The sequence below is a fragment of the Heptranchias perlo genome, chromosome 10 (genome assembly GCF_035084215.1).
Source record: "Heptranchias perlo isolate sHepPer1 chromosome 10, sHepPer1.hap1, whole genome shotgun sequence".
Lineage (NCBI taxonomy): Eukaryota > Metazoa > Chordata > Chondrichthyes > Hexanchiformes > Hexanchidae > Heptranchias > Heptranchias perlo.
Window position 1 is genome coordinate 6105518 of NC_090334.1, and position 23882 is coordinate 6129399.

At 42.3% G+C, this 23882-nt stretch overlaps 1 protein-coding gene across 3 annotated transcripts in view; it reads left to right on the forward strand.

Annotated features, from left to right (window-relative positions):
* Positions 1–1116: 1116 nt before the first annotated feature.
* Positions 1117–23882, forward strand: part of LOC137326256 (neutral alpha-glucosidase C-like) — a 159656-nt gene continuing 136890 nt past the window's right edge. For all 3 annotated transcript variants that reach the window (XM_067991177.1, XM_067991178.1, XM_067991180.1), the window contains exons 1-2: positions 1117–1293; positions 21046–21108. In XM_067991177.1, coding sequence (XP_067847278.1) covers positions 1259–1293; positions 21046–21108 — 98 coding nt within the window. In that variant the 5' untranslated portion in view covers positions 1117–1258. The remainder of the gene's footprint in view (positions 1294–21045; positions 21109–23882) is intronic.

Here is a 23882-nt window from a genome sequence, read left to right on the forward strand (position 1 = left end):
TTTTCTCTTCCAGTTTTTCTAGCCTCCCTCTGCAGAGGGTTCTGGTCTCCGCTCACATTGCCAAGACGCTAATTGACTCAAAACTGGAGGAAATACCAGAATAAAATTCCAGTGGGACATAATATTGTTGCTATCTGCTGTTTGGCAATTGCAGAGGCCCCAAAGAACCTTAAGATGTGCCAACTTCTCCCAATTGTGGGCACTTCCATCCCGCTTCATTGTATAATAGGCAGATCGTTATTTGAGATCTGAGCCAGGGAGTTGCGGGTCTCTGCTCCTCAGCAATTGAGGTGAACATTAGCCAGGGATTCCTTCCATTGATCCCTGCTGGAAAATAGGTGTGGATGTTGGTAGAGGACAGGATTGGGCTCGTCTGTGATGCTCTGCCATGTTCAAAAGGTTTTCTGACATTCAGTCTGAGCTTATGCATGAAGAAAGGATGAGGTGCCATGGAACCATATACTGGCATAAGTCAGCATCTTCAGCAGAGGAGGAGAAAATAAAATTGGTTACTTGCAAGTATGCTTTTCTGGGTTAGAGACTGAGCCTGGCTGATGACCTGGACCAGGTGCTGACTCACACTTCATGTTTGAATGGGGTTCTTTTAGGTCTGGGTTCATATGCAGATCAGCCTGCTGCAATATAAGTTTGCTTTCTGTTGATTGCAAGATTCCTAAATGAGATTAGTTTGGCCGGCCTCAGATGTGGCAAATGAAAACAGGTCACATTGCACCAATTTGGAATGTGAATCTGAAATCAAGACGTTAGGGCTGAGTAGAGGGAGCTTTGCTTTGTAGTTGTATCTGATCTGGGAGTGCTTGATGCTGACTGGGTGCCTGAAATAGAAAATATCCTATAATGTTCACATCCCCTGCTTTAAGCACAAAATTCCCTTTGTTAAAAGACTTGATAGGTAGAAATGCTGTAAAGGAATTCCAGTTTCATATCTCCCATCCCATGCCAACTCCTAACTTGTATCTGCTAATAGTTTGTGGTTTACAGCGTAAACTACATTGGGTTTCCTAATTGCTTGAATGTTGCATGTTTCTGAATCTGCAGCCAACTTAATTTAGACTACATCTCCCAGCAGCCCCTTCTGTGATGAGTCAAGGAAGTCAAAGCCAGGACAGGAGGAGCCTATGAGCACCGGAAGAGTGTCAGGAGAGAAGTTACTTAGTAAACAAACCACCTACTCAAATGCTCCATGCTGACAGACCAGTAAGACACAAGGAACACTGAAGCACGGAACCAAAGTAAGATGGAACCTAGTACTGAAAATACTGAGGAGGCCAGGTACAGTAAAAGAGCACGTAACTTACATATAATCAGACTGTCCAATGGTCATTTATTAGGACTGGCTATCACTCACTTTGCTTTATAAGTGGGACCTATTTTTAACATTGGGATATTTTTAACATCCCTCAACTCTATCTTTACAAATAAATATAGCTCTATACATGTAAATGTCAATCTAGGAAACTGACAAAAGCTGGACAACGACTTGATAAAAGCTAACGCAGTCCTCAAAAAACTGACAACTCAGATGGTTCTGAATGCAGCATGTAGTAGGGGAAATAAGCAGTTACACTGAAAGTGTAGTGGCACATGGCGCCTAGTAGAAATTTCTGTCTTGATTTCATGTATCTTTTATTAAAAAATAGCTAAATGGAAGCTGCCCAACCGTATTAAGGATCAAAATGGAGGACAGCAGTTGGCGTGCTGGAAACAACTTATTGACAGATGATCACTCTGGGGTGAAAATTGCAAATTTTCATGTGTAAAGATTGTTAACATCGCTACTGACTTGTTAACTTCAAAAATTAACATAAGTAAAACAACAGTAATGAAGAAAATAATAGTACTAAAGAGTGATAAATCCCCAGGACCAGATGGTTTCCATTCCAGGGTTTTAAAGGAAGTAGGTGAGCACATGCAGATGCCCTAACTATAATCTTTCAAAGTTCTCTAGATTCAGGAACCGTCCCTCTAGATTGGAAAATTGCACATGTCACTCTGCTTTTTAAGAAAGGAGAGAGAGGGAAACCAGGGAATTATAGACCAGTTAGCCTAACATCTGTTGTGGGGAAAATGCTGGAGTCTATAATTAAGGATAGGGTGACTGAACACCTCGAAAATTTTCAGTTAATCAGAGAGAACCAGCATGGATTTGTGAAAGATAGGTCGTGCCTGACAAACCTGATTGAATTTTTTGAAGAGGTGACTAAAGTAGTGGGCAGGGGAATGTCAATGGATGTTATTTATATGGACTTCCAGAAGTCATTTGATAAAGTCCCACATAAGAGACTGTTAGCTAAGATAGAAGCCCATGGAATCGAGGAAGAAGTACGGACTTGGTTAGGAAGTTGGCTGAGCGAAAGGCGACAGAGAATAGGGATAATGGGTAGGTACTTACATTGGCAGGATGCGACTAGTGGAGTCCTGCAGGGATCTGACTTGGGGCCTCAATTATTCACAATATTTATTAACGACTTAGATGAAGGCATAGAAAGTCTCATATCTAAGTTTGCCGATGACACAAAGATTGGTGGCATTGTAAGTAGTGTATATGAAAACATAAAATTACAAAGTGATATTGATAGATTAGGTGAATGGGCAAAACTGTGGCAAATGGAACTCAATGTAGGAAAATGTGAGGTCATCCACTTTGGACCAAAAAAGGATAGAATAGGGTACTTTCTAAATGGTAAAAAGTTAAAAACAGTGGATGTCCAAAGGGACTTAGGGGTTCAGGTACATAGATCATTGAAGTGTCATGAACAGGTGCAGAAAATAATCAATAAGGCTAATGGAATGCTGGCCTTTATATCTAGAGGACTAGAGTACAAGGAGCAGAAGTTATGCTGCAGCTATACAAAACCCTGGTTAGACTGCACCTGGAGTACTGTGAGCAGTTCTGGGCGCCGCACCTTCGGAAGGACATATGGGCCTTAGAGGGAGTGCAGCATAGGTTTACTAGAATGATACCCGGACTTCAAGGGTTAAGTTACGAGGAGAGATTACACAAATTGGGGTTATATTCTCTAGAGTTTAGAAGGTTAAGGGGAGATCTGATCGAAGTTTCTAAGATATTAAGGGGAACAGATAGGGTGGATAGAGAGAAACTATTTCTGCTGGTTGGGGATTCTAGGAGTAGGGAGCACAGTATAAAAATTAGAGCCAGACCTTTCAGGAGTGAGATTAGAAAACACTTCTACACACAAGGGGTGGTAGAAGTTTGGAACTCTCTTCCGCAAACGGCAGTTGATGCTAGCTCAATTGCTAAATTTAAATCTGAGATAGATAGCTTTTTGCCAACCAAAGGTATTAAGGAATATGGGCCAAAGGCAGGTATATGGAGTTAGATCACAGATCAGTCATGATCTTATCAAATGGCGGAGCGGGCTCAAGGGGCTGAATGGCCTACTCCTGGACCTATGTTCCTATGTTCAAACAAAATGCCTCCTAAATGAAAGAGGCCCCATAGTATAAAGCTGCAGAGGAGGCAGTAGGTGGTAGTCTTCATGGATTAGATAAATTGAGGGTCGAAACTACATAGTGTGAAATGAATGATACCAGAGATATAAGGATACAACTAAAAATAAATTAAGGGGAGGAACTAACTATATTCAATAGAAGTAAAAAAAGTGGTGATGGAGAAACTAATGTTATCAAAGGTAGACAAATCTCTAGGATGGTTTCTGTTAATTGTATCCATGTGATTTATATTACTAGTATTAATTGTATTCAGGTGGTGCGTATCAATTGGGGACTCTCTTGTATCCATTTATAAGAGAGCTTATCTAGAGTGTGGGTTGTGTTGATATTTGTGAATAAAGGCTTGGAAGCAACCGAAGACCAGGCTCTATTATTCTATCTTTCACCACCTGGCTGTCCAGTTTGTAACATGGTATCAGTGGATGCTTGCCTAAAGGTGGAGGTTAGAAACTATGCTATTTTTACTTGGACATTAAAAAAAACAAAACTTGAAAGCCTAGTGGCCATTGTGGAAAATGGCAGAAAGCAAGGTCAAATCGTCGAGGTACGATTTCCCTCCAAAGTTCTCGGAGTTTGAACCGTATGACCAGTGGAAAATGAGGTTGATATGTGGACACGGGTTACTACTCTGCCACAGAGAAAACAAGGCATGGCCTTGGCGTTGTCTCTTCCTGAACGAAGTAAAATCAGGAATAAGGTATTTTCTGAGATGGATGCAGATCTTTTGGATAATGATGAAGGTTTTACCTTTCTAATAGAATTTCTAGAACAAATCTACAAGAAAGATGACCTGTTTAGTGCTTATGGGGCCTGGTCAGATTTTGATTGATTTAGAAAAACGGACGGTCACATAGTATACCATGGACTTTAACAAATTGTAGAAAAGGTTGACAAAGTTCAAATTGGGAATCCCTGGGTTGGTACTCGCCTTTAAATTACTAGATTGTGCTAAGGTGTCTTATATGGACAGGCAACTGGTCTGAACTGGCACCCAGTTCTCGGAAAAGGAGACTCTGTTGGACCAAATGTCTGCTGCCTTAAAAAAATTCCTGGGGAATTCACTTCAACCTTAATGGAACAAATGAGGCCTTCCACTGTGACACAAAGAAAAGAAGATTCGATAGTTACCAGATTTCGAAATGTTTCAGATACTAAATGCAGGCACCAGACCAAGTTTCAAAGTTTTCAAGAGGCCGGTCGCAAGTGTCGATATGACGGAAAGATTAAAGGCAGCCAGATTGGTGATAAAGGCAGGTTCAGCAAATTCAATTATATCAACAGAAGACAAAATTGGGACAGTAATAACGGGCAAATGAATCCCAGGAATGCTCAAGGAAGAATCCGTACATGCTTTAGATGTGACTCTAAGTATCATTATGAGGCGAGTTGCCCAGAGCGAAGACACGGGGTCTTTGAAATGATGCATGAAGAAAGTAGTTCTGAGGAAGAGGATGAAAATAATGATGAATGTGAACAGATTATACTGGTCACAAGAAGTTTTAATCCTGTGATGAATGTATTAGTTGCGGATTCCTTTAATTGTGCGGTGTTAGTGCGGGGTAGTTTGGTTAAAATGTTATCTTGATTCACTAAGTAGTGAGGATGGACTCAAGGTTAAGGAATATAAAAGTTCTACATGTTACAGGTTTGGAGATGGCAACACCTTGAGAGTGGTAATTCCATACAAGATAGCTGGAATAAGCTATTTTATAAGTACGGATGTAGTCTCTGGTGAGTTACCTATGCTTTTGGGTAAACCTTCCATGAAAAAGACAAAAATGAAACTTGACATAGAACACGATGAGGCAATCATTCTTGGGAAATCGGTTGATTTGCAGTTTACCCAGTCAGGGCATTATTGTATCCCCTGATGTTTCTGATCAGCATGTTAGGTAATTATTAATGGCACCAGGCGATAAGGATAAGAGAGAGAAAAACAAATTGCCTTAAAGTTACATAGACAATTTGCCCACCCGACTTGTCAACTTTTGCAGCTGTAGTTGATGAGGAATATACGAGGCTCATAGAGGAGATTAGTGAGAACTGTGAAATCTGTAAGAAGCATAGACAAACTCCCCTATGTCCTGTTGTAAGTGTTCCATTAGCACATGACTTTTAACGAGGTAGTTGCCATAGATCTAAAGGTATGAAATGATTTCATCTTACATTTTATTGACCTGGCTACGAGATTTACTATTTCTATACTAATATATAGTAAGGAGAAGAAGGTTATTCTTGATAAAATTATGGAAAAATGGGTAGGGACTGGACTTGGGACACCAGCAAAGTTTTTGACCGATAATGGAGGTGAATTCGTTAATGTGGAGTGTAGAGATATGTGTGAGAATATGAATATAATTGTCATGAATGCAGCAGCTGATGGCCCTTTTAGCAATTGTAAACAATTTACAACACCAAGTTATAGTCCAACAAATTTATTTTAAATTCCACAAGCTTTCGGAGGCTTCCTCCTTCGTCAGGTGAACGGTGTGGACGAAGGAGGAACCCTCCGAAAGCTTGTGGAATTTAAAATAAATTTGTTGGACTATAACTTGGTGTTGTAAAATTGTTTACAATTGTCAACCCCAGTCCATCACCGGCATCTCCACATCATGGCTACCTTTTAGCAATGGTCTTTGTGAAAGGAATAATGCAGTGATTGATAGCATGATGCATAAGATTTTGGCTGATCGACCACAGTGTAAATTGTCAACTGCCCTAGCATGGGCAGTTCATGCAAATAATACTTTTCTAATAGTTGGAGGTTATAGTCCTTACCAACTAGTCATGCAGGGAGCCAGGCTTTTATCAAGGCTGAGGTATCAGAGAAAATTCGTAGAGTACTGAGGCATCGTATTAGACCATCTGAGACAGAGTTCAATTCAGGAGATTTGGTATACTATAAAAGAGAGGGTCATAGACCCTGGTACGGTAATAGGTCGTGATGGTAAGGTAGTACTTGTCCAACATGCCAATCAAACTGTTAAGGTTCATGCCTCACGATTAATTGGAATCAATTATAAAATCCTGGACTCTGAGCAGTTGATAGAAGTAAACAAGGCACCTTGTGCCTCAGAGGTTCATGATTTTTTTGATGAGGTTCCTGAGGTACAGACTGAGGTAGATCAATGGATGGACAGTGGTAATGTCAGTGATCAAGAAACATAGAAACATGGAAAATAGGAGCAGGCGTAGGCCATTCGGCCCTTCGAGCCTGCTCTGCCATTCAATATGATCATGGCTGATCCTCTATCTCAATACCATATTCCCGCTCTCTCCCCGTACCCCTTGATGCCTTTGTGTCTAGAAATCTATCTAGCTATTCTTAAATATATTCAGTGACGTGGCCTCCACAACCTTCTGTGGTATATGACACAGCTATCACATCCACAGAACAATTACCCAAAGTGGGTACATGGGTGACATATGTTCCAGAAGGGACTAATGAATGGAGGGATGCAACAATTTTGGGACGTGCAGGCAAAGCTACTGGTAGGTTTAAATTTTGGTTGATTCTTCAGGATGATGGCCAAGAAGCGAGGTCCATGGACTGGCAGAATGGGGTAAAGGAGTGGAGAGTACGAAAGCAAAGTACAAGTAGTGATAGGGAGTCCGGAAGTGACTCTCACTTCAGAAATTGATCGCTAACTAGAGATGAAAGAGGGAGATATCGCAGTGGTCTTCCCTACAGACATAGAAGTGGAAGTAGAAGACGTAGCTTGACTAGGTCAGACAATGAAATAAACAGTCCTGTAACAGAACGAGAAGCAGAAGTCCTCATGATCGTGAAGTTTTGGTGGCTGCCAATAAACTTGAGGATAAACGAGTAAGAGAGGCAAAACAAAATTGTACCCGCCTCTACTACTGCCTCTGGCAGCTCGTTCCAGACACTCACCACCCTTTGAGTGAAAAAATTGCCCCTCTGGACCCTTTTGTAACTCTCCCCTCTCACCTTAAATCTATGCCCCGAACAGGATTTACATGATTTTCGGAGCCCCCCCGCTCCCAACGCACCTGCATTTACCTCCTAAAATCACCCCCATAGTGTTTCTTATGGGTGAGAATGGGAAATGTTGTCCTTTAGCTTGGGAAGCTAAGAAAATAAAAAGGGTTGTTAGAAGTATTCTAGCTGCTGCAACACTGCTCTTGTCGACGCAGTGGATATGGGATTCTATTTGGCAAATATTTTGAATGACATCCTGTAGAATGGGAGCACTGAAGATAGTATACCCATTGAATGTTATATAGACAATCGTTTATTGTGGGATGCTCTATGAAAAAGAGAGTGAGAAGATTATGGATTGATCTTGCTGGCTTGGAACAAGTGCTGGAGAGAAAGGAAATCTCTAAAATTAAATAGGTGGATTCAAGCCATCAACTGTCAGATTGCTTTACAAAAAGAAGTACACGTCCGAAGAAATTATTAGGGGTCCTGGAGAAGGGTCGCCTAATGCTTTGAATAGTATAAGTTTTACAGAATATGGAAGTTTTTGATTTTTTTGAAATTTTTGTATTTTTCATTTAGAGAGGGAAGGGAATCTGTTAATTGTATCCATGTGATTTATATCAATTAGTGTTAATTGTATTCAGGTGATGCGTATCAATTGGGGACTCTCTTGTATCCATTTATAAAAGAGCTTATGTAGGGTGTGGGTTGTGTTGATATCTGTGAATAAAGGCTTGGAAGCAACTGAAGACCAGGCTCTAGTATTCTATCCTTCACTACCTGGCTATCCAATTTGTAACAGTTTTCACCACAGGGTATTAAAAGAGGTAGGAGAGAAAATTATTGATGCATTAGTCATGATCTTCCAAAACTTTCTCGACTCAGGAATTGTCCCCATGGATTGGAAAACTGTCAATGTCACTCCACTATTTAAGAAGGGTAAGTGAGATAAACTAGGAAATTATAGGCCTATTAGTCTAACATCAGTTGTGGGGACAAATATGAGCTGATCAGAGAGAGCCAGCATGGATTTGTAAAGGGCATGTCATATCTAACGAGCCCAGTTGAATTTTTTAAGGAGGAAACTAACGTGGTGGATCAGGGAGTGTCTATGGATGTTATTTATATGAACTTCTAGGGATTGTACTGGGGCCTCAGCTTTTCACTATATTTATAAATGACTTGGATGAAGGAATAAAGAGCCATTTATCTAAGTTTGCTGACGATACTAAGTTAGGTGGCACAGTAAATAGGCTACATGGGAGCAGAAAGTTGCAAAGGGACATTGATAGATTAAGTGAGTGGGCAAAACTGTGGTGGATGGAGTTCAATGTGGGAAAGTGTGAGGTCATACACTTTTGACCTAAGAAATATAGATCAGAGTATTTTCTAAATGTGGAGAAGCTAGGAACTGGGGAGGAACAGAGTTAGGGATTCAAGTACAGAAATCACTAAAAGCTAGTGGACAGTTACAAAAAATAATTTAAAAGGCTAATGGAATGTTAGCCTTTATCTCAAGAGTGCTGGAATACAAAGGGGTGAAGTTATGTTACTGCACTGGTTAGACCCTATCTGGAATACTGCATTCAGGCCTGGGCACCGCACCTCAGGAAGGATATATTAGCCGAGGGTGGTGGGTGTCTGGAACTCACTGCCTGAAAGGGTGGTAGAGGCAGAAACTCTCATCTCATTTAAAAAGTACCTGGATATTCACCTCAAGTGCTGTAACCTGTAAGGCTACGGACCAAGTGCTGGGAAGTGGGATTAGGCTGGGTGGCTCATTTTCGGCCGGTGCGGACATGATGGGCCGAATGGCCTCCTTCTGTGCTGTAAATTTTCTATGATTCTATATTGGCCTTGGAGGGAGTGCAGCGCAGATTCACCAGAATGGTACTGGGGCTAAATTAAATTATGATGACAGGTTGCATAGACTAGGCTTGTATTCCCTTGAATGTAGAAGATTAAGTAGTGATATAATTGAGGTTTTTAAGTTAATTAAAAGAATTGATAGGGTAGATGGAGAGAAAGTATTGCATATGGTGGGGAGAGTCCAGAACAAGGGGGCATAACCTTAAAATTAGAGCTAGGCTGTTCAGGGTTGATGGCAGGAAGCAATTCATCACACAAAGGGTAGTGGAAATCTGGAAATCTTTTCCCCAAAAAGCTGTTGAGGCTCAGGGTCAATTGAAAATTTCAAAACTGAGATTGATAGATTTTTGTTAGGCAAGGGTATTAAGGGTTACAGAACCAAGGCGGGTAGATGGAGTTAAGATACAGATCAGCCATGATCTAATTGAATGGTGGAACAGGCTTGAGGGGCCGAATGGCCTACTCCTGTTCATATGAGTGTTCATTGGAAAGATAGCAGGAGGGAGAACTGGAAGTGAAGAGAAAGGTGGTGGGTCTGAGTAGGGTATAGAGTTTGAATGGACTCCTTTTTGAACATGAAAACGTCCACGAGTTTGACATTGACATCAGAGAATGTCGTCAGAGATGTCAGGCCTATGCCTGATATCAGAGGTCAGATTTGAGGGGATAGTTGAGAGGGAATTGTGGAGGTAGTTTTTTTCAGAGGGGAAAGTGACAGTGAAGGGGACTTCAGGACAGTCTGATTAACCCTTTCCTTACACTTGCCGAGAAGAAGAGTGGCGTTTTTATTATTTTATGCATGAAGAGGTTAGAGAACCGTATGATTCACTGTTTTCTTTCATTTACAATTCATTCATCTATCCTATTTGATTGTTAGTTTGGAACTCGAGTCTCGGTCTAATAGGGTGCATATTCGGTCAGCTCTTCGAAGAGAGAAGAATCACGTGGCAGCACATTACACATTCCAGTAGCCGGTGTACAGAGTAAACGTTCTCCGCTGTGATTCCTGAGTGATCCCTCAGTCTTGCTATTGTTTATCTAAATATTGGGCAGATAAAGGAGCGCTGAGGATTGTAATGGGTGTGAGGTCTGCTTACGGGCGTGGCTAGTGACACTGAACCCGAGACAATATCTGGCGTTAAAACCCAGAAACACACAAGGAGTTTGGGGCAGGGTGGGTATGTGTAGAGGAAGGGTGATGCGGTAGTGGCCAGAGAAAACCATGTCAGAGATAGAGACATCAGAAAGCTATGTGTAATGACAAAATTGAGAGGTTGGCCATATGTGTGAGTTGGGGAGCTGATGTGGAAGGTCAACGATTTCTCGATTTCTCTCCACCGGGACCCTCCCCCCACCTTATTTAGTTTAAAACCCAAATGTAACCCCACTATTTAAAAAAGGAGGGAGAGAGAAAACAGGGAACGACAGACCGGTTAGCCTAACATCAGTAGTAGGGAAAATGCTAGAGTCTATTATAAAGGATGTGATAACAGGACACTTAGAAAATATCAATGGGATTAGACAAAGTAGGCATGAATTTATGAAAGGGAAATCAGGTTTAACAAACCTATTGGAGTTTTTTGAGGATGTAACTGGTAGAATAGATAAGGGAGAACCAGTAGATGTGGTTTATTTGGATTTTCAGAAGGCCTTTGATAAAGTCCCACATAAGAGATTAGTGTGCAAAATTAAAGCACATGGGATTGGCGGTAATATACTGGCGTGGTTAACAGACAGGAAACAGAGAGTAGGAATAAATAGGTCTTTTTCGGAGTGGCAGGCAGTGACTAGTGGGGTACCGCAGGGATCAGATCTTGGGCCCCAGCTAGTCACACAATATATCAATGATTTGGATGAGGGAAACAAATGTAATATTTCCACGTTTGCTGACGACACAAAACTAGGTGTGATCGTGAGTTGTGAGGCGGATGCAAAGAGGCTTCAAGGCGAGTTAGACAAGTTGAGTGAGTGGGCAAATACATGGCAGATGCAGTATAATGTGGATAAATGTGAAGTTATCCACTTCGGAAGGAAAAACAGAAAGGCAGAGTATTATTTAAATGGTGATAGATTGGGAAATGTTGATGTACAAAGGGACCTGGGTTACCGAAAGCAAACATGCAGGTGCAGCAAGCAGTTAGGAAGGCAAATGGTATATTGGCCTTCATTGCAAGCGGATTTGAGTACAGGAGCAAAGATGTCTTACTGCAGTTATACAGGGCCTTGGTGAGACCACACCCGGAGTATTGTGTGCAGTTTTGGTCTCCTTACCTGAGAAAGGATATACTTGTCATAGAGGGAGTGCAGCGAAAGTTCACCAGACTGATTCCTGGGATGGCAGGACTGTTGCATGAGAAGAGATTGGGCCTACTTGGCCTGTATTCACTCGAGTTTAGAAGAATGAGAGGGGATCTCATTGAAACATATAAAATTCTGACAGGGCTAGACGGACTGGATGCAGGAGGATGTTTCCCCAGGCTGGGGGGTCCAGAACGATGGGTCACAGTCTCAGGATACAGGATAGAACATTTAGGACTGAGATGAGGAGAAATTTCTTCACTCAGAGGGTGGTGAACCTGTGGAATTTTCTACCACAGAAGGCTATGGAGGCCAAGTCACTGAATATATTTAAGAAGGAGCTAGATAGATTTCTTGACTCAAAAGGCATCAAGGGGTATGGGGAGAGAGCGGGAATATGGTATTGAGATAGAGGATCAGCCATGATCATATTGACTGGCGGAACAGGCTCGAAGGGCCGAATGGCCTACACCTGCTCCTATTTTCTATGTTTCTATGTCAGGTTGAGGAAGCCAAGCAGGAATTTGGGGGAGAGTGACTTCAGGTGGTGGTTGAAATCGCTGAGGCTGAGGAGTGCTGGGTGGGAATGAGTCACTATGTGTGACTACTGGAGGAGAGCTAGCGACAAGTAATACATTGAGTATGCATAGGAAGTCTAGATTGAGACAGAGGGAGGCTGTGAGCCAGTCTAAAAGGGGTGAGAGCTTAAGGCCGTGGAGGTAAAAGGAGTTCAACATGGTGAGACAGTCATACATGGAGAAGTTTGCGCCGGTGAGGGTTGGTAGGGTATGAGAGGCAAATTTAGCAGTAGTGAAAAGGATGAAGCTGGGGAAGTTAGTAGGGAGTTAGACACCCTCAAGTCCAGCTCAACAACCTCTGTGCGCAGCAATGAAGGCAATAACGTCCCAGCATCAATGGCAGCAGCATTCAGGTGCCAGAGGGCACTTATTGACTAAGTTCAGGCAGGTTGGAGGATCTACCATTAGGCTAAGGTGCAGAGATCCTGGTGCAGCCTGGAGGCTGGGTACTCCTGAGTTTGTTGTGGAGGTCATAAAAAAACTTTGGTCATAGGAACAGGAGTTGGCCATTCAGCCCCCCGAGCCTGTTCTGCCATTCAATAGATTATGGCTCTACCTCAACTCCATTAACCCACATTTGATCCATATCCACTGATACCCTTACCTAATAAAATCTATTGATTTCAGTCTTGAAAATTTCAATTGACCCAGCATCCACAGTCTTTGGGGGAAACAATTCCAGATTTCCACTACCCTTTGTGTGAAAAAATGTGTCCTGACCTCACTGCTGAATATATTAGCTCTAATTTTAAGATTGTGCACCCTTGCTCTGGATTCCTCCACCAGAGGAAATAGCTTTCCTGTATCTACTCTATCGAATCCTTTTATCATTTTAAACACTTCAGTTAGATCACCCCTCCACCTTCTAAACTCAAGGGAACACATGATGTGGAGTTGCCGGTGATGGACTGGGGTTGACAAATGTAAAGAATCTTACAACACCAGGTTATAGTCCAACAATTTGTTGGACTATAACCTGGTGTTGTAAGATTCTTCACAGGGGAACACAAGCCAAGATTATACATCCTATCCTGATAATTTAGCCCTTTAAGCCCTGATCTCATTCCGGTGAATCAGCTGTACACCTTCCAAGGTCGATATACCCTTCCTGAGGTTCGATGCCCAGAACTGAACGCTGAACTCCAGATGGGGTCTGACCAAGGCTTTGTACAACTGAAGTATAACTTCCTCCTCTTTGTATTCCAGCGCCCCTGAGATAAAGGCCAACATTCTAATAGCCTTTTTGATTACTTTTTGTACCTTCGCACTAGGTTTTAGTGATTTGTGTACCTGGACATCCAAATTCCTTTGCTCCTCCACAGTTCATAGTCTCGCCATTAAGAAAATATTCCAACTTGTCTTTCTTAGATCCAAAGTGGATTGTCTCACACTGCCCCACATTGAACTCCATCTGCCACAGTTTTTCCCACTCACTTAATCTGTATATCTTTATAACTTAATCCCTTTATAACTTCCTGCTAACAGCTACACAACTTATTGTGCCTCCTAACTGCGTGTGATCTGTAAACTTGGATATATAACGCTCTATTCCTTCATCCAAATCATTAATGTATATGGTGAAAAGCTGAGGCCCCAATACAGATCACCGGGAAACATGACTTGTCACATCCCACTAATCAGTGTACATTCCCTTTATCCCTACTCTCCGTCTCCTACCTTCCAACCTATTACCAGCATGTGTCACAATGTTGCCTCCCAATTCAGTGCGTTTTATTTTTGCCAATAACCTCTTGTGCGGAACATTATCAAATGCCTTCTGGTAGTCCGTGTAGATAACATCCTTGGACATTCCCTGATCCAACATGTTAGCGACCTCCTCAAAAAATTCAACTAGATTAGTTAGACATGACCTACTTTTCACAAATCCATTCTGGATCTCTGATCAGCTCATAGTTGTCTAAGTGCTCAGTCACTCTGATCCTGATGATAGATTCTAGTAACTTCCCCACAACTGATGTTAAACTGATAGGTCTGTAGATTCCTCATTTCTCCATCTGTACTTTCTGAAATAATGGAGTGACATTTTTAATTTTCCAATCAAAGGCACAATTCCCAAATCTGGAAAGCTTTGAAAAATTATGATTAATGCATCTGCAATTTTCCCACCTGTTTCTTTTAACACCCTGGGGTGGAAACTATTAGGTCCTGGAGATTCGTCTATCTCAAGTCCCATTATTTTCTCCATTACCATTTTTATAGATATATTAAATCCAATAAGTTCCTCCCCCTGGCTTATTTTTAAGTTCCCTCGTACTGCTAGCATTTTGTCTTCTTCCTCTACTGTAAAAACGGATACAAAGTATTCACTTAACAAGTCTGCCATTTCCTTATTATCCATTAGAGTATCACCTGCAGCTGTTTAGTGGGCACTTGTTCCCCCTTACCACTCCCTTTCTCTTAATATATTGATAAAAACTTTGATATCCCTTGTGAGTATTTTTTCATACTCCCTTTTTGTACTTCTTGCTACTTTGTGTGCTTTTTACAGCTCTCCCAGATTGCTGAATTTCTACTTTTCCTTGCATTTGTGTAGCCTTTTCTTTTGGCTTGATACTGTATTTGACCTCATTTGATGACAATGGTTGCTTAACTGTACAAGTGGAGCTTTTTGCCTTTTAGGGGTATGTACTTTATAAACGGGTGAATGTCTGCCTTAAAATAACACCGTCAGGAATTTGGAGCGTTTAAACCAAAATATCACAGGCTGGGAAATCTACCCTAATATCTGACTGAATTTTTTAACTTAAAAAGGTAAACAATGACCCATTTTGATAGGTAGCTCTGTTTTCTAATTTTGCAGTTTTTTTGTCGAAGTTCAGAAATAATCAGTGGAATCCAGTACTCTTACTGCTGTCACCTATCACCAAACAGACAAAAGAATGGTTGCACAACCCAATACCTCCAAACAATGTGAAGGGTTCGGATGCAGCTGGCCTGGTTCGCTCTGTCCCATAATCTGACTGAAATAGCTCTATTTGAAAGCTTGCATCTGTGTACCAGTGGAGATCAGACTGATTTCCCCCCACCACCAGTAGTATGGCAGGTGACATAGCCAGGCTGAGCTGGCATTCAGCTGGTAGTGCTAGACACAGATTTGCATGGTTGCAGGTATATGTTAGAAGAGAAGTATGAGTGATCTGTGTTCTTTTGAAACTCTTTTGATTTAATGCTTTAAGTGGTTACAACAGATGTATCACAAAAGATGTGAATACTGCTCACTGGGCCTTAGGTACTTTCCACCTGACAATTCAGTAAAAAAAGAATTGTGACCTTTCTGCTAAACAGTTAGTGCAGGGAAATGGAACATTTTCCATTTTGGGCACCAGGTCAGATATAGTACAGTTACACTGAAGGAAAGCTCCCTCTGGACTGTCCCACCAATATGCCTCAGTCCCAGGCTCTACTGCACTAGAATGACATTTTTCCTTCTGTTTCCCACACCAGCCATTGTGAAATCTCTGAGTGAGGTTACCAATATAGTGCCAAATTACCAAAGCGGCAATGAGTCTGTTTATTAAAGTGTGCAGGTTACTACTGATCCTATCCATGAGGGACATTCAGGGTTCAAAACATGAATACAGTGCTCATTTCTTCGATGTAATTTTTTTGCTCCTTCCCATCTTTTGAATTTGCTGCAAGACATATCCTGTTCTGGTTGACTTGGTCGCAGGTCTTGAGTGCTCATGTGGAAGAAATCATGAATTAATGATCAGCAGAGCCAGGCAGCTGCCAAATCCATGATCAACATGGCTGGAGAGGTCGCACTCTAGACTAAAAGCAAATGCTGTTTTAACATTTATTGATACTGCAATACTATCTTGAACTGTTTAGTGAGCTTGTGGATCAAGAAATGTACAAAACTTTAGTTTAATTTTTCCAATTTGCTTTTTTCCTTCTTTACCAAATTGTCTCTGCAATCATATTTAGTGCATTTAAGCATAATCTTTTGATAAATCATTTTAAGTACAGGAATTTTCTTCAGAACCTCCCTCCAGATCTGATTAATGGTGTAGTCCTTCCAGAACTTGACAACTGTTTATTTGAACAATCATCTTTGAGTACTGAATGTGAACATAAATAAAAATATTTTTTACTAGAAAAATTACTTCAGAAGAATTTGAAGAGCTCCTGCTTTTTGTTTTTTACATCAAGCAGAAACAAATTCCAATGACTTTCACTGTCCTAAAAATGGTTTCTCTGGGGGGATTTGCATTCTCAGTAATTTTCTGTTGATACACCAGAGAGAGGAGATATAAGAACATAAGAAATAGGAGCAGGAGTTGGCCAATCGGCCCCTCGAGCCTGCTCCGCCATTCAATAAGATCATGGCTGATCTGATCCTAACCTCAAATCTAAATTCATGTCCAATTTCCTGCCCGCTCCCCGTAACCCCTAATTCCCTTTACTTCTAGGAAACTGTCTATTTTTGTTTTAAATTTATTTAATGATGTAGCTTCCACAGCTTCCTGGGGCAGCAAATTCCACAGACCTACTACCCACTGAGTGAAGAAGTTTCTCCTCATCTCAGTTTTGAAAGAGCAATCCCTTATTCTAAGATTATGCCCCCTAGTTCTAATTTCACCCATCCTTGGGAACATCCTTACCGCATCCACCCGATCAAGCCCCTTCACAATCTTATATGTTTCAATAAGATCGCCTCTCATTCTTCTGAACTCCAATGAGTAGAGTCCCAATCTACTCAACCTCTCCTCATATGTCCGCCTCCTCATCCCCGGGATTAACCGAGTGAACCTTCTTTGTACTGCCTCGAGAGCAAGTATGTCTTTTCTTAAGTATGGAGACCAAAACTGTATGCAGTGATTACAAATACTAAGTCATTGCTTGCTTTGTTTTGGCTATCCATTGCTAGAAACTGTACGCACAGATGCTTGATTCTCACGACACTGCAGTGTTACCACTGGAGAAAGGGTGTAATTAACAGTGTGACAAGTTTACATAAGGAGTTTCCATTAGTAATGTGGACATAGAAAATTATAATGGAAAAAGTTAACAGGAAGTGCAGCAGACATAACAAGTATATTAACTAGCTGATTGCCTAGTTGCACATAGGGAGTCAACACCAAGTGCAGTCCTAAGTCAGGTTGATTCAGAAGGGCTAATTGTGGGGGGAGGGGATGGGGAAGGAGGAGGTAGTGGAGTGGGAGGAGAACAAAAGGAGGAGGGAGGGAGAGAGAGAGATAAAATTAAAAACTTCTTTAAAAATTTTTTTTAAAGGAGTGGCTAAAAATTGAAAGCAAAACTTCCCTGCAGCGACAGCCAACGGACCGAGGCCGTGAGACTTTCCAGAAAGTAACTCTGAGCATATTCACTGTCGGGCCACAAAGCCACCCAGTGGTCAGACTGTATAATTACAGTGTGATAAGTTTATATGGGGAAAACCCATATTAAATGGGGACACAGGAATTTTAACAGGAAAAAGTTAAAAGAAAGAAAGCACTTGCATTTATATAGTGCCTTTCACAACCCCAGCATGTCCCAAAGTGCTTCACAGCCAATGAAGTACTTTTGAAGTGTAGTCACTGTTGGAATGTAGGTGAGATAGTAGATAAGTCACCCGGTCTGGATGGGATGCATCCTAGGTTGCTGAGGGAAGTAAGGGTGGAAATTGCGGAGGTACTGGCCATAATCTTCCAAACATCCATAGATATGGGGGTGGTGCCAGAGGTCTGGAGAATTGCAAATGTTACTCCCTTGTTCAAAAAAGGGTGTAAGAATTAACCCAGCAACTATAGGCCAGTCAGTTTAACCTCATTGGTGGGGAAACTTTTAGAAACGATAATCCGGGACAGAATTAACAGTCACTTGGATGAGTATGGATTAATTAGGGAAAGCCAGCACGGATTTGTTAGAGGCAAATCGTGTTCAACTAACCTGATAGAGTTTTTTGATGAGGTAACAGAGAGGGTAGATAAGGGCAATGTAGTTGATGTGGTGTATATGGACTTTCAAAAGGCGTTTGATAAAGTGTCACATGGTAGGCTTATTATCAAGATTGCGGTCCATGGAATAAAAGGGGCAGTAGCAACATGTATACAGAATTGGCTCAGGGACTGGAAACAGAGAGTATTGATGAATGACTGTTTTTCGGACTGGAGGGAGGTGTACAGTGGTGTTCCCCAGGGGTCAGTGCTGGGATCACTGCTTTTCTTGATATATATTAATGACTTGGACTTGGGTATACAGGGCACAATTTCCAAATTGGCAAATGACACAAAACTTGGAAGGGTAGTAAACAGTGAGGAGGATAATGATAGACTTCAAGAGGATATAGACAGGCTGATGGCATGGGCGGACACGTGGCAGATGAAATTTAACACAGAAAAATGTGACGTGATACATTTCCGTAGGAAGAATGAGGAGAGGCAATATAAACTAGAGGGCACAACTCTAAAAGGGGTACAGGAACAGAGAGATCTGGGGTATATGTGCATAAGTCGTTGAAGGTGGCAGGGCAGGTTGAGAAAGCGGCTAAAAAAGCATATGGGATCCTGGGCTTTATAAATAGAGGCATAGAGTACAAATGTATGGAAGTCATGATGAATCTTTATAAAACACTGGTTCGGCCACAACTGGAGTATTGTGTCCAGTTCTGGGCACCGCACTTTTGGAAGGATGTGAAGCCTTAGAGAGGGTGCAGAAGAGATTTACTAAAATGATTCCAGGGATGAGGGACTTTAGTTATGTGGATAGACTGGAGAAGTTGGGGTTGTTCTTCTTGGAACAGATACAGTTGCGAGGAGATTTGATAGAGGTATTCAAAATCATGAAGGGTCTAGACAGAGATAAACTGTTCCCATTGGCAAAAGGGTCAAGAACCAGAGGACATAGATTTAAGGTGATTGGCAAAAGAAGTAAAGGTGATATGAGGAAAAACTTTTTTACACAGCGAGTGGTTAGGATCTGGAATGCACTGCCTGAGGGGGTGGTGGAAGCAGATTCAATTATGGCCTTCAAAAGGGAACTGGATAAGTACTTGAAAGGAAAAAATTTGCAGGGCTACGGGGATAGGGCAGAGGAGTGGGACTAGCTGGATTGCTTTTGCATAGAGCCGGCGTGGACTCGATGGGCCGAATGGCCTCTTTCCATGCTGTAACCTTTCTATGATTATATGATTCTTTCTATGATCTAGTCCCTTCATCATTTTGAACACTTCTATCAAATCTCCTCTCAACCTTCTCTGCTGTAAGGTGAACAACCCCAGCTTCTCCAGTCTATCCATGTAAGTCCCTCGTCACTGCAACCATTTGATTAAATCTTTTCTGCACCCTCTCTAAGGCCTTCACATCCTTCTTAAAGTGTGGTGCCCAGAATTGGCCACAATATTCCAGGTGGGGCCTAACCAGTATTTTCTGAAGGTTTAGCATAACTTCCTTGCTTTTGTACTCTATACCTCTATAAAGCCAAGGATACCGTATGCCTTTTTAACAGCCTTCTCAACTTGTCCTGCCACCTTCAAAGATCTGTGTACGTACACCCCCATGTTTCTCTGTTCCTGTACTCCCTTTAAAATTGTACCATTTAGTTTATATTGCCTCTCCTCATTCTTCCTATCAAAATGCAAAACTTCACACTTCTCTATGTTAAATTTCATCTGCCATGTGTCTGCTCATCTCACCAGTCTGTCTGTGTTTTCCTGAGGTCTAGCCTCCACTGTTTACTACATTTCCGAGTTTTGTGTCATCTGCAAACTTTGAAACTATACCCTAAATAGCCAAGTCTGGGTCATTAATGTATATCAAAAAGGTCGTAATACTGACCCCTTCACTACTATTCTCTGCTTTCTGTCTCTGAGTAAATTCTATATCCAGCCACTGTGCCTTTAATCCCATGGGCTTCAATTTTGCTAACATGTTTATTTTGTGGTACTTCATCAAATGCCTTTTGAAAGTCACTATACACGACATCATCTGCACTACACTCATCAATCCTCTCTGTTACTTCATCAAAGAACTCAATCAAGTTAGTCAAACACAATTTGCCATTAACAAATCCGTGCTGGCTTTCATTTATCAACCAATATTTTTCCAAGTGCCAATTAATTTTGTCCCGGATTATTCTCTCTAAAAGTTTCCTCACCACCACCGTCAGGCTGACTGGCCTGTAGTTGCTGAGATTATCCCAGGCCGGGCCAAGGTTAGATCCTTGGGGGACTCCAGAGGTAACGGTGCGGGAGCGGGAAGGGATGCCATTGCAGGAGATTCTCTGGCTATGACTGGATAGATAAGAATGAAACCAACAGGTTTAAGACGGGATCGGGTTCTACTGTGATGCCTCCCACACTGTATCAAGAGCATTGAAAATTAATATCAACTTCAAGTAGATTGATGAAATTATAGTTTGGAGTATGCAGCATACCTAGACTTGGGGAGGTCCAGATCAGCTCTCAGGCCAGTCCAAGGCCATGTTCTCCATTAAATCAATTGAGCCGCTATGACATGTGCAGGACTGTTCCAGGAGTGATGTGGAAGCCATTGGGAGTACTTGGAACGAAGGTATCTCCTAGAAGTTCCGAACATAGGAACAGGAGTAGGCCATTTAGCCCCTCGAGCCTATTCCACCATTCAATGAGATCATGGCTGATCTGTGACCGAACTCCATATACCAGCCTTAGCCTCATACCCCTTAATACCTTCGGCTAACAAAAATCTATGTTAAAAATCTATATTGAAGTACCCTTTAAACAGGTTGTTTTGACCATTGTGCAGCAATATTTCTCTAATCTTTTATGTTTACCTCAAGCTGACCTACTGTTAAACAGTATTTTGAATATAGAAGCATTAACAAGAGTAATTTCTCTTTTTTTTCCACCCCAAACAGTGCGTTTGCAGAGGCAGTTGAGAGCAGCAAGTTCAAGACCATTGGGGACATTGCGTTTTACAGGTATAGTTCTATCCTTGGAGACCATCAGCTCAGTAATCCCATCTTGCATTCTTGGCTTTCCCTTTATCCTCCCCAGTCAAGCTTTAATGCTCAGCGAGGTAGGGGATGTTCATGATGGAATTAGAAAAGCTGTCATGTTTTTGCACTAAATATTCTCGGGCTCAATATCACCAACCACTCCCGTATGTGGACCTCACATCCTCTACTGACCTTTTACTGCCCAGTGTCTAGGTTAATGATAGCAAGTCTTGGGGATCATAACACAGAACCCTTACTCCGTATACCAGCATTAAAATGTTGCATCTGCCACCACATGTGTTTTCTCGTTACAGAGAATGAACTGAAAAACACTATTGAGATGAGGTACCACCTCAACCCAACAAACTGGCTCATTTTACATGAAATACCTAAACGAACAGTGCACAGCTTTGACAGTGAGATCAGCCAATTTCCTGTACTTCTTGGGTATGGAAAAATAATAAAGGCACCATCTTACTATAGGCCCATTTTTGTAGCTAAGCTATTTCAAAACTTTCAGGCCTAGGCTTTCTGTTGCTGATTGCTAGGCTCCAGCTCAACCACTTGGTGCCTTTACCTCTGAAATTGGAGGTTTGGGCACATTGAGCCATCAGTCAAAGTCACCACTTGATTGAAATGCCTCCCCTTTGTTGTGGGAGCCCATTGGCTCCAAATGTCTGTCCTAGCCAAGCCACTGACTTTGCAAAAGGAACAAAATGACTCCTTGCCTCTTAGGTGTCACTAAGGAACCATTTTATAATGGTTTAAGAATTCAAAATGTTACAGGTAAACTTTCACCCAATATCAGCATCAGTTGCTCATAGGACAAGTCTAGGGAGTGAGTGAGATCAGATAATTTAGTGCCAAGTTGTTTTCACATTGGGATTATTCATCCCCTCAGTCTGGGGTGGATTTGAACGTAATTCACAGAGGATAGAGGCCGGTGTCTAACCAACTGCACCACTGGTCCTCCCGTTCACCCACGTCTGTGCATATCTGTGTTTGTGTGTGCACAACACATAGGCTTCTGTGTTGCGGGGATGCAAACAGCTGCCTGCATGCTTACTTCATACTGTAGGCTGTGCTAATGTCTCCTCCAGTGACTTACAGTATTACTGACAACCTTTGCCATTGCCAACCTATCATATCAATACAAAGATCCCTTAAGCAGGTTGGAGGATAACCAGCCTTTGCAACCATTGTTATTGATGCAAAGATACCAGGTTAAAACAGGATAGTAAACCACCCAGTTCACCAAGGAGAATCACACTGCACAGATAAGCAGAGGTTCCACATTCTAATGATTAATTGTAATTATTTGCCATTGATACCCTCTAGCCCCTGCAAGAAAATGGAGATGGGCTTCTTAATGGCGCATTTGGTAAAAGCAGGGTGTAAGTGAGCCATCTGAATTGGGAAGGTGTCCGGATTGATCAAAGTAGAGTGAGTTGATTTCAGCCCTTCTGTGGCAGTAAGGATACTATAATTGGTCTCAGCACCCTAGTTAGGGAGAGAAAATTTATCCTGGGTATCCCCCTTCTGATCACTGTTCAGTTACCCATGCTGCATCTGTGTATGGATGTTTGGTGAGGACAAGATCTGGGTCAGCTGTCTAATTGCCTGACAACACTCACCGTCTAGGCTCACACATAAAGAATGGTTTCTTGGGCAAGGAACAGTGCGTGTGAAACTACGTGTGGAAGAAAGAAAGTTGGAGTTGATGGGGATGAGATGTGGATACAGGCTTTATTGGATTGATTGACGCAATGAAGTTGCCGTATTTTATGTATCATTAAAACTTGCATTGATAATACAGGACAGTAGCACCTGTCATTCTGAACAGAAAATGAAATGTATGATATAAAGTAGTGAGATTTTGGATATTTTGACCGTCTCAAATACAAAGGAAAGGAGAGACTTGGGGCTCAATTTTAAAACTAAATTTTGGGGGCGGGGGGCGGCTGCGAAAATTGCAGAAATGCAGAGCGGGTTCGGAAGCCGGCAACAACCCACCGCCTTCCGAGTTTCCCACAGACGCACCTGTTCTTTAACTATCATCCCACCGGTAATTAAAGTCAGCAGGATGATAGTTAAAGAACCAAATGTACCTCATTTGAGGTACTTAAGGCACTTTACTTGTGACATATTAGATAGTATGGGCATTGGGGTGTGTGGTAGTGGTTGAGTGGGGACAGGGACGGTGGGTACGTGCAGGCACTGTGAGGATGATAGTTGGGTGGCTGTGAGGATTGGTGCGGGAGCACAGTGCTGTCAGTGGAGATGGGGTTGTGAGGTGGTTGAGGTGATGTGGAAGACGGAGTGACACAGAGTGCGTGAGTGTACTCACTTTCCCGGACCTGGTGAGGTCATTGAATCTCTTGCGGCACTGAATCCAAGTGCGGGTGGTGTTGCCCCTGCTTATGACCTCCGCGGCCACCTCCTCCCATGCCCTCTTGGTGGCGCTGCCAGGGCACCTCCTTCCATCCGTGGGGAACAGCGTCTCCCTCCTCATGCGGACCCCGTCCAGCAGCACCTGGAGGGCGTGGTCCGTGAATCGGGGAGCAGCCTTACCCCTGCGCTCCTCCATCCTTCATGGACTGTAGGTTGTGGCTGGAGGGGCTTTGGTGGACTGCCCCTTTAAATAGAGCTCCAACATCGCTCAGACGTCAATGCGCATGCGCAGGCCACCGGCACGCAGCTGAGAAGCGCGGAACCCGTAACTGCCGGCTAATTACATCAATCATCCCGCGATCGCG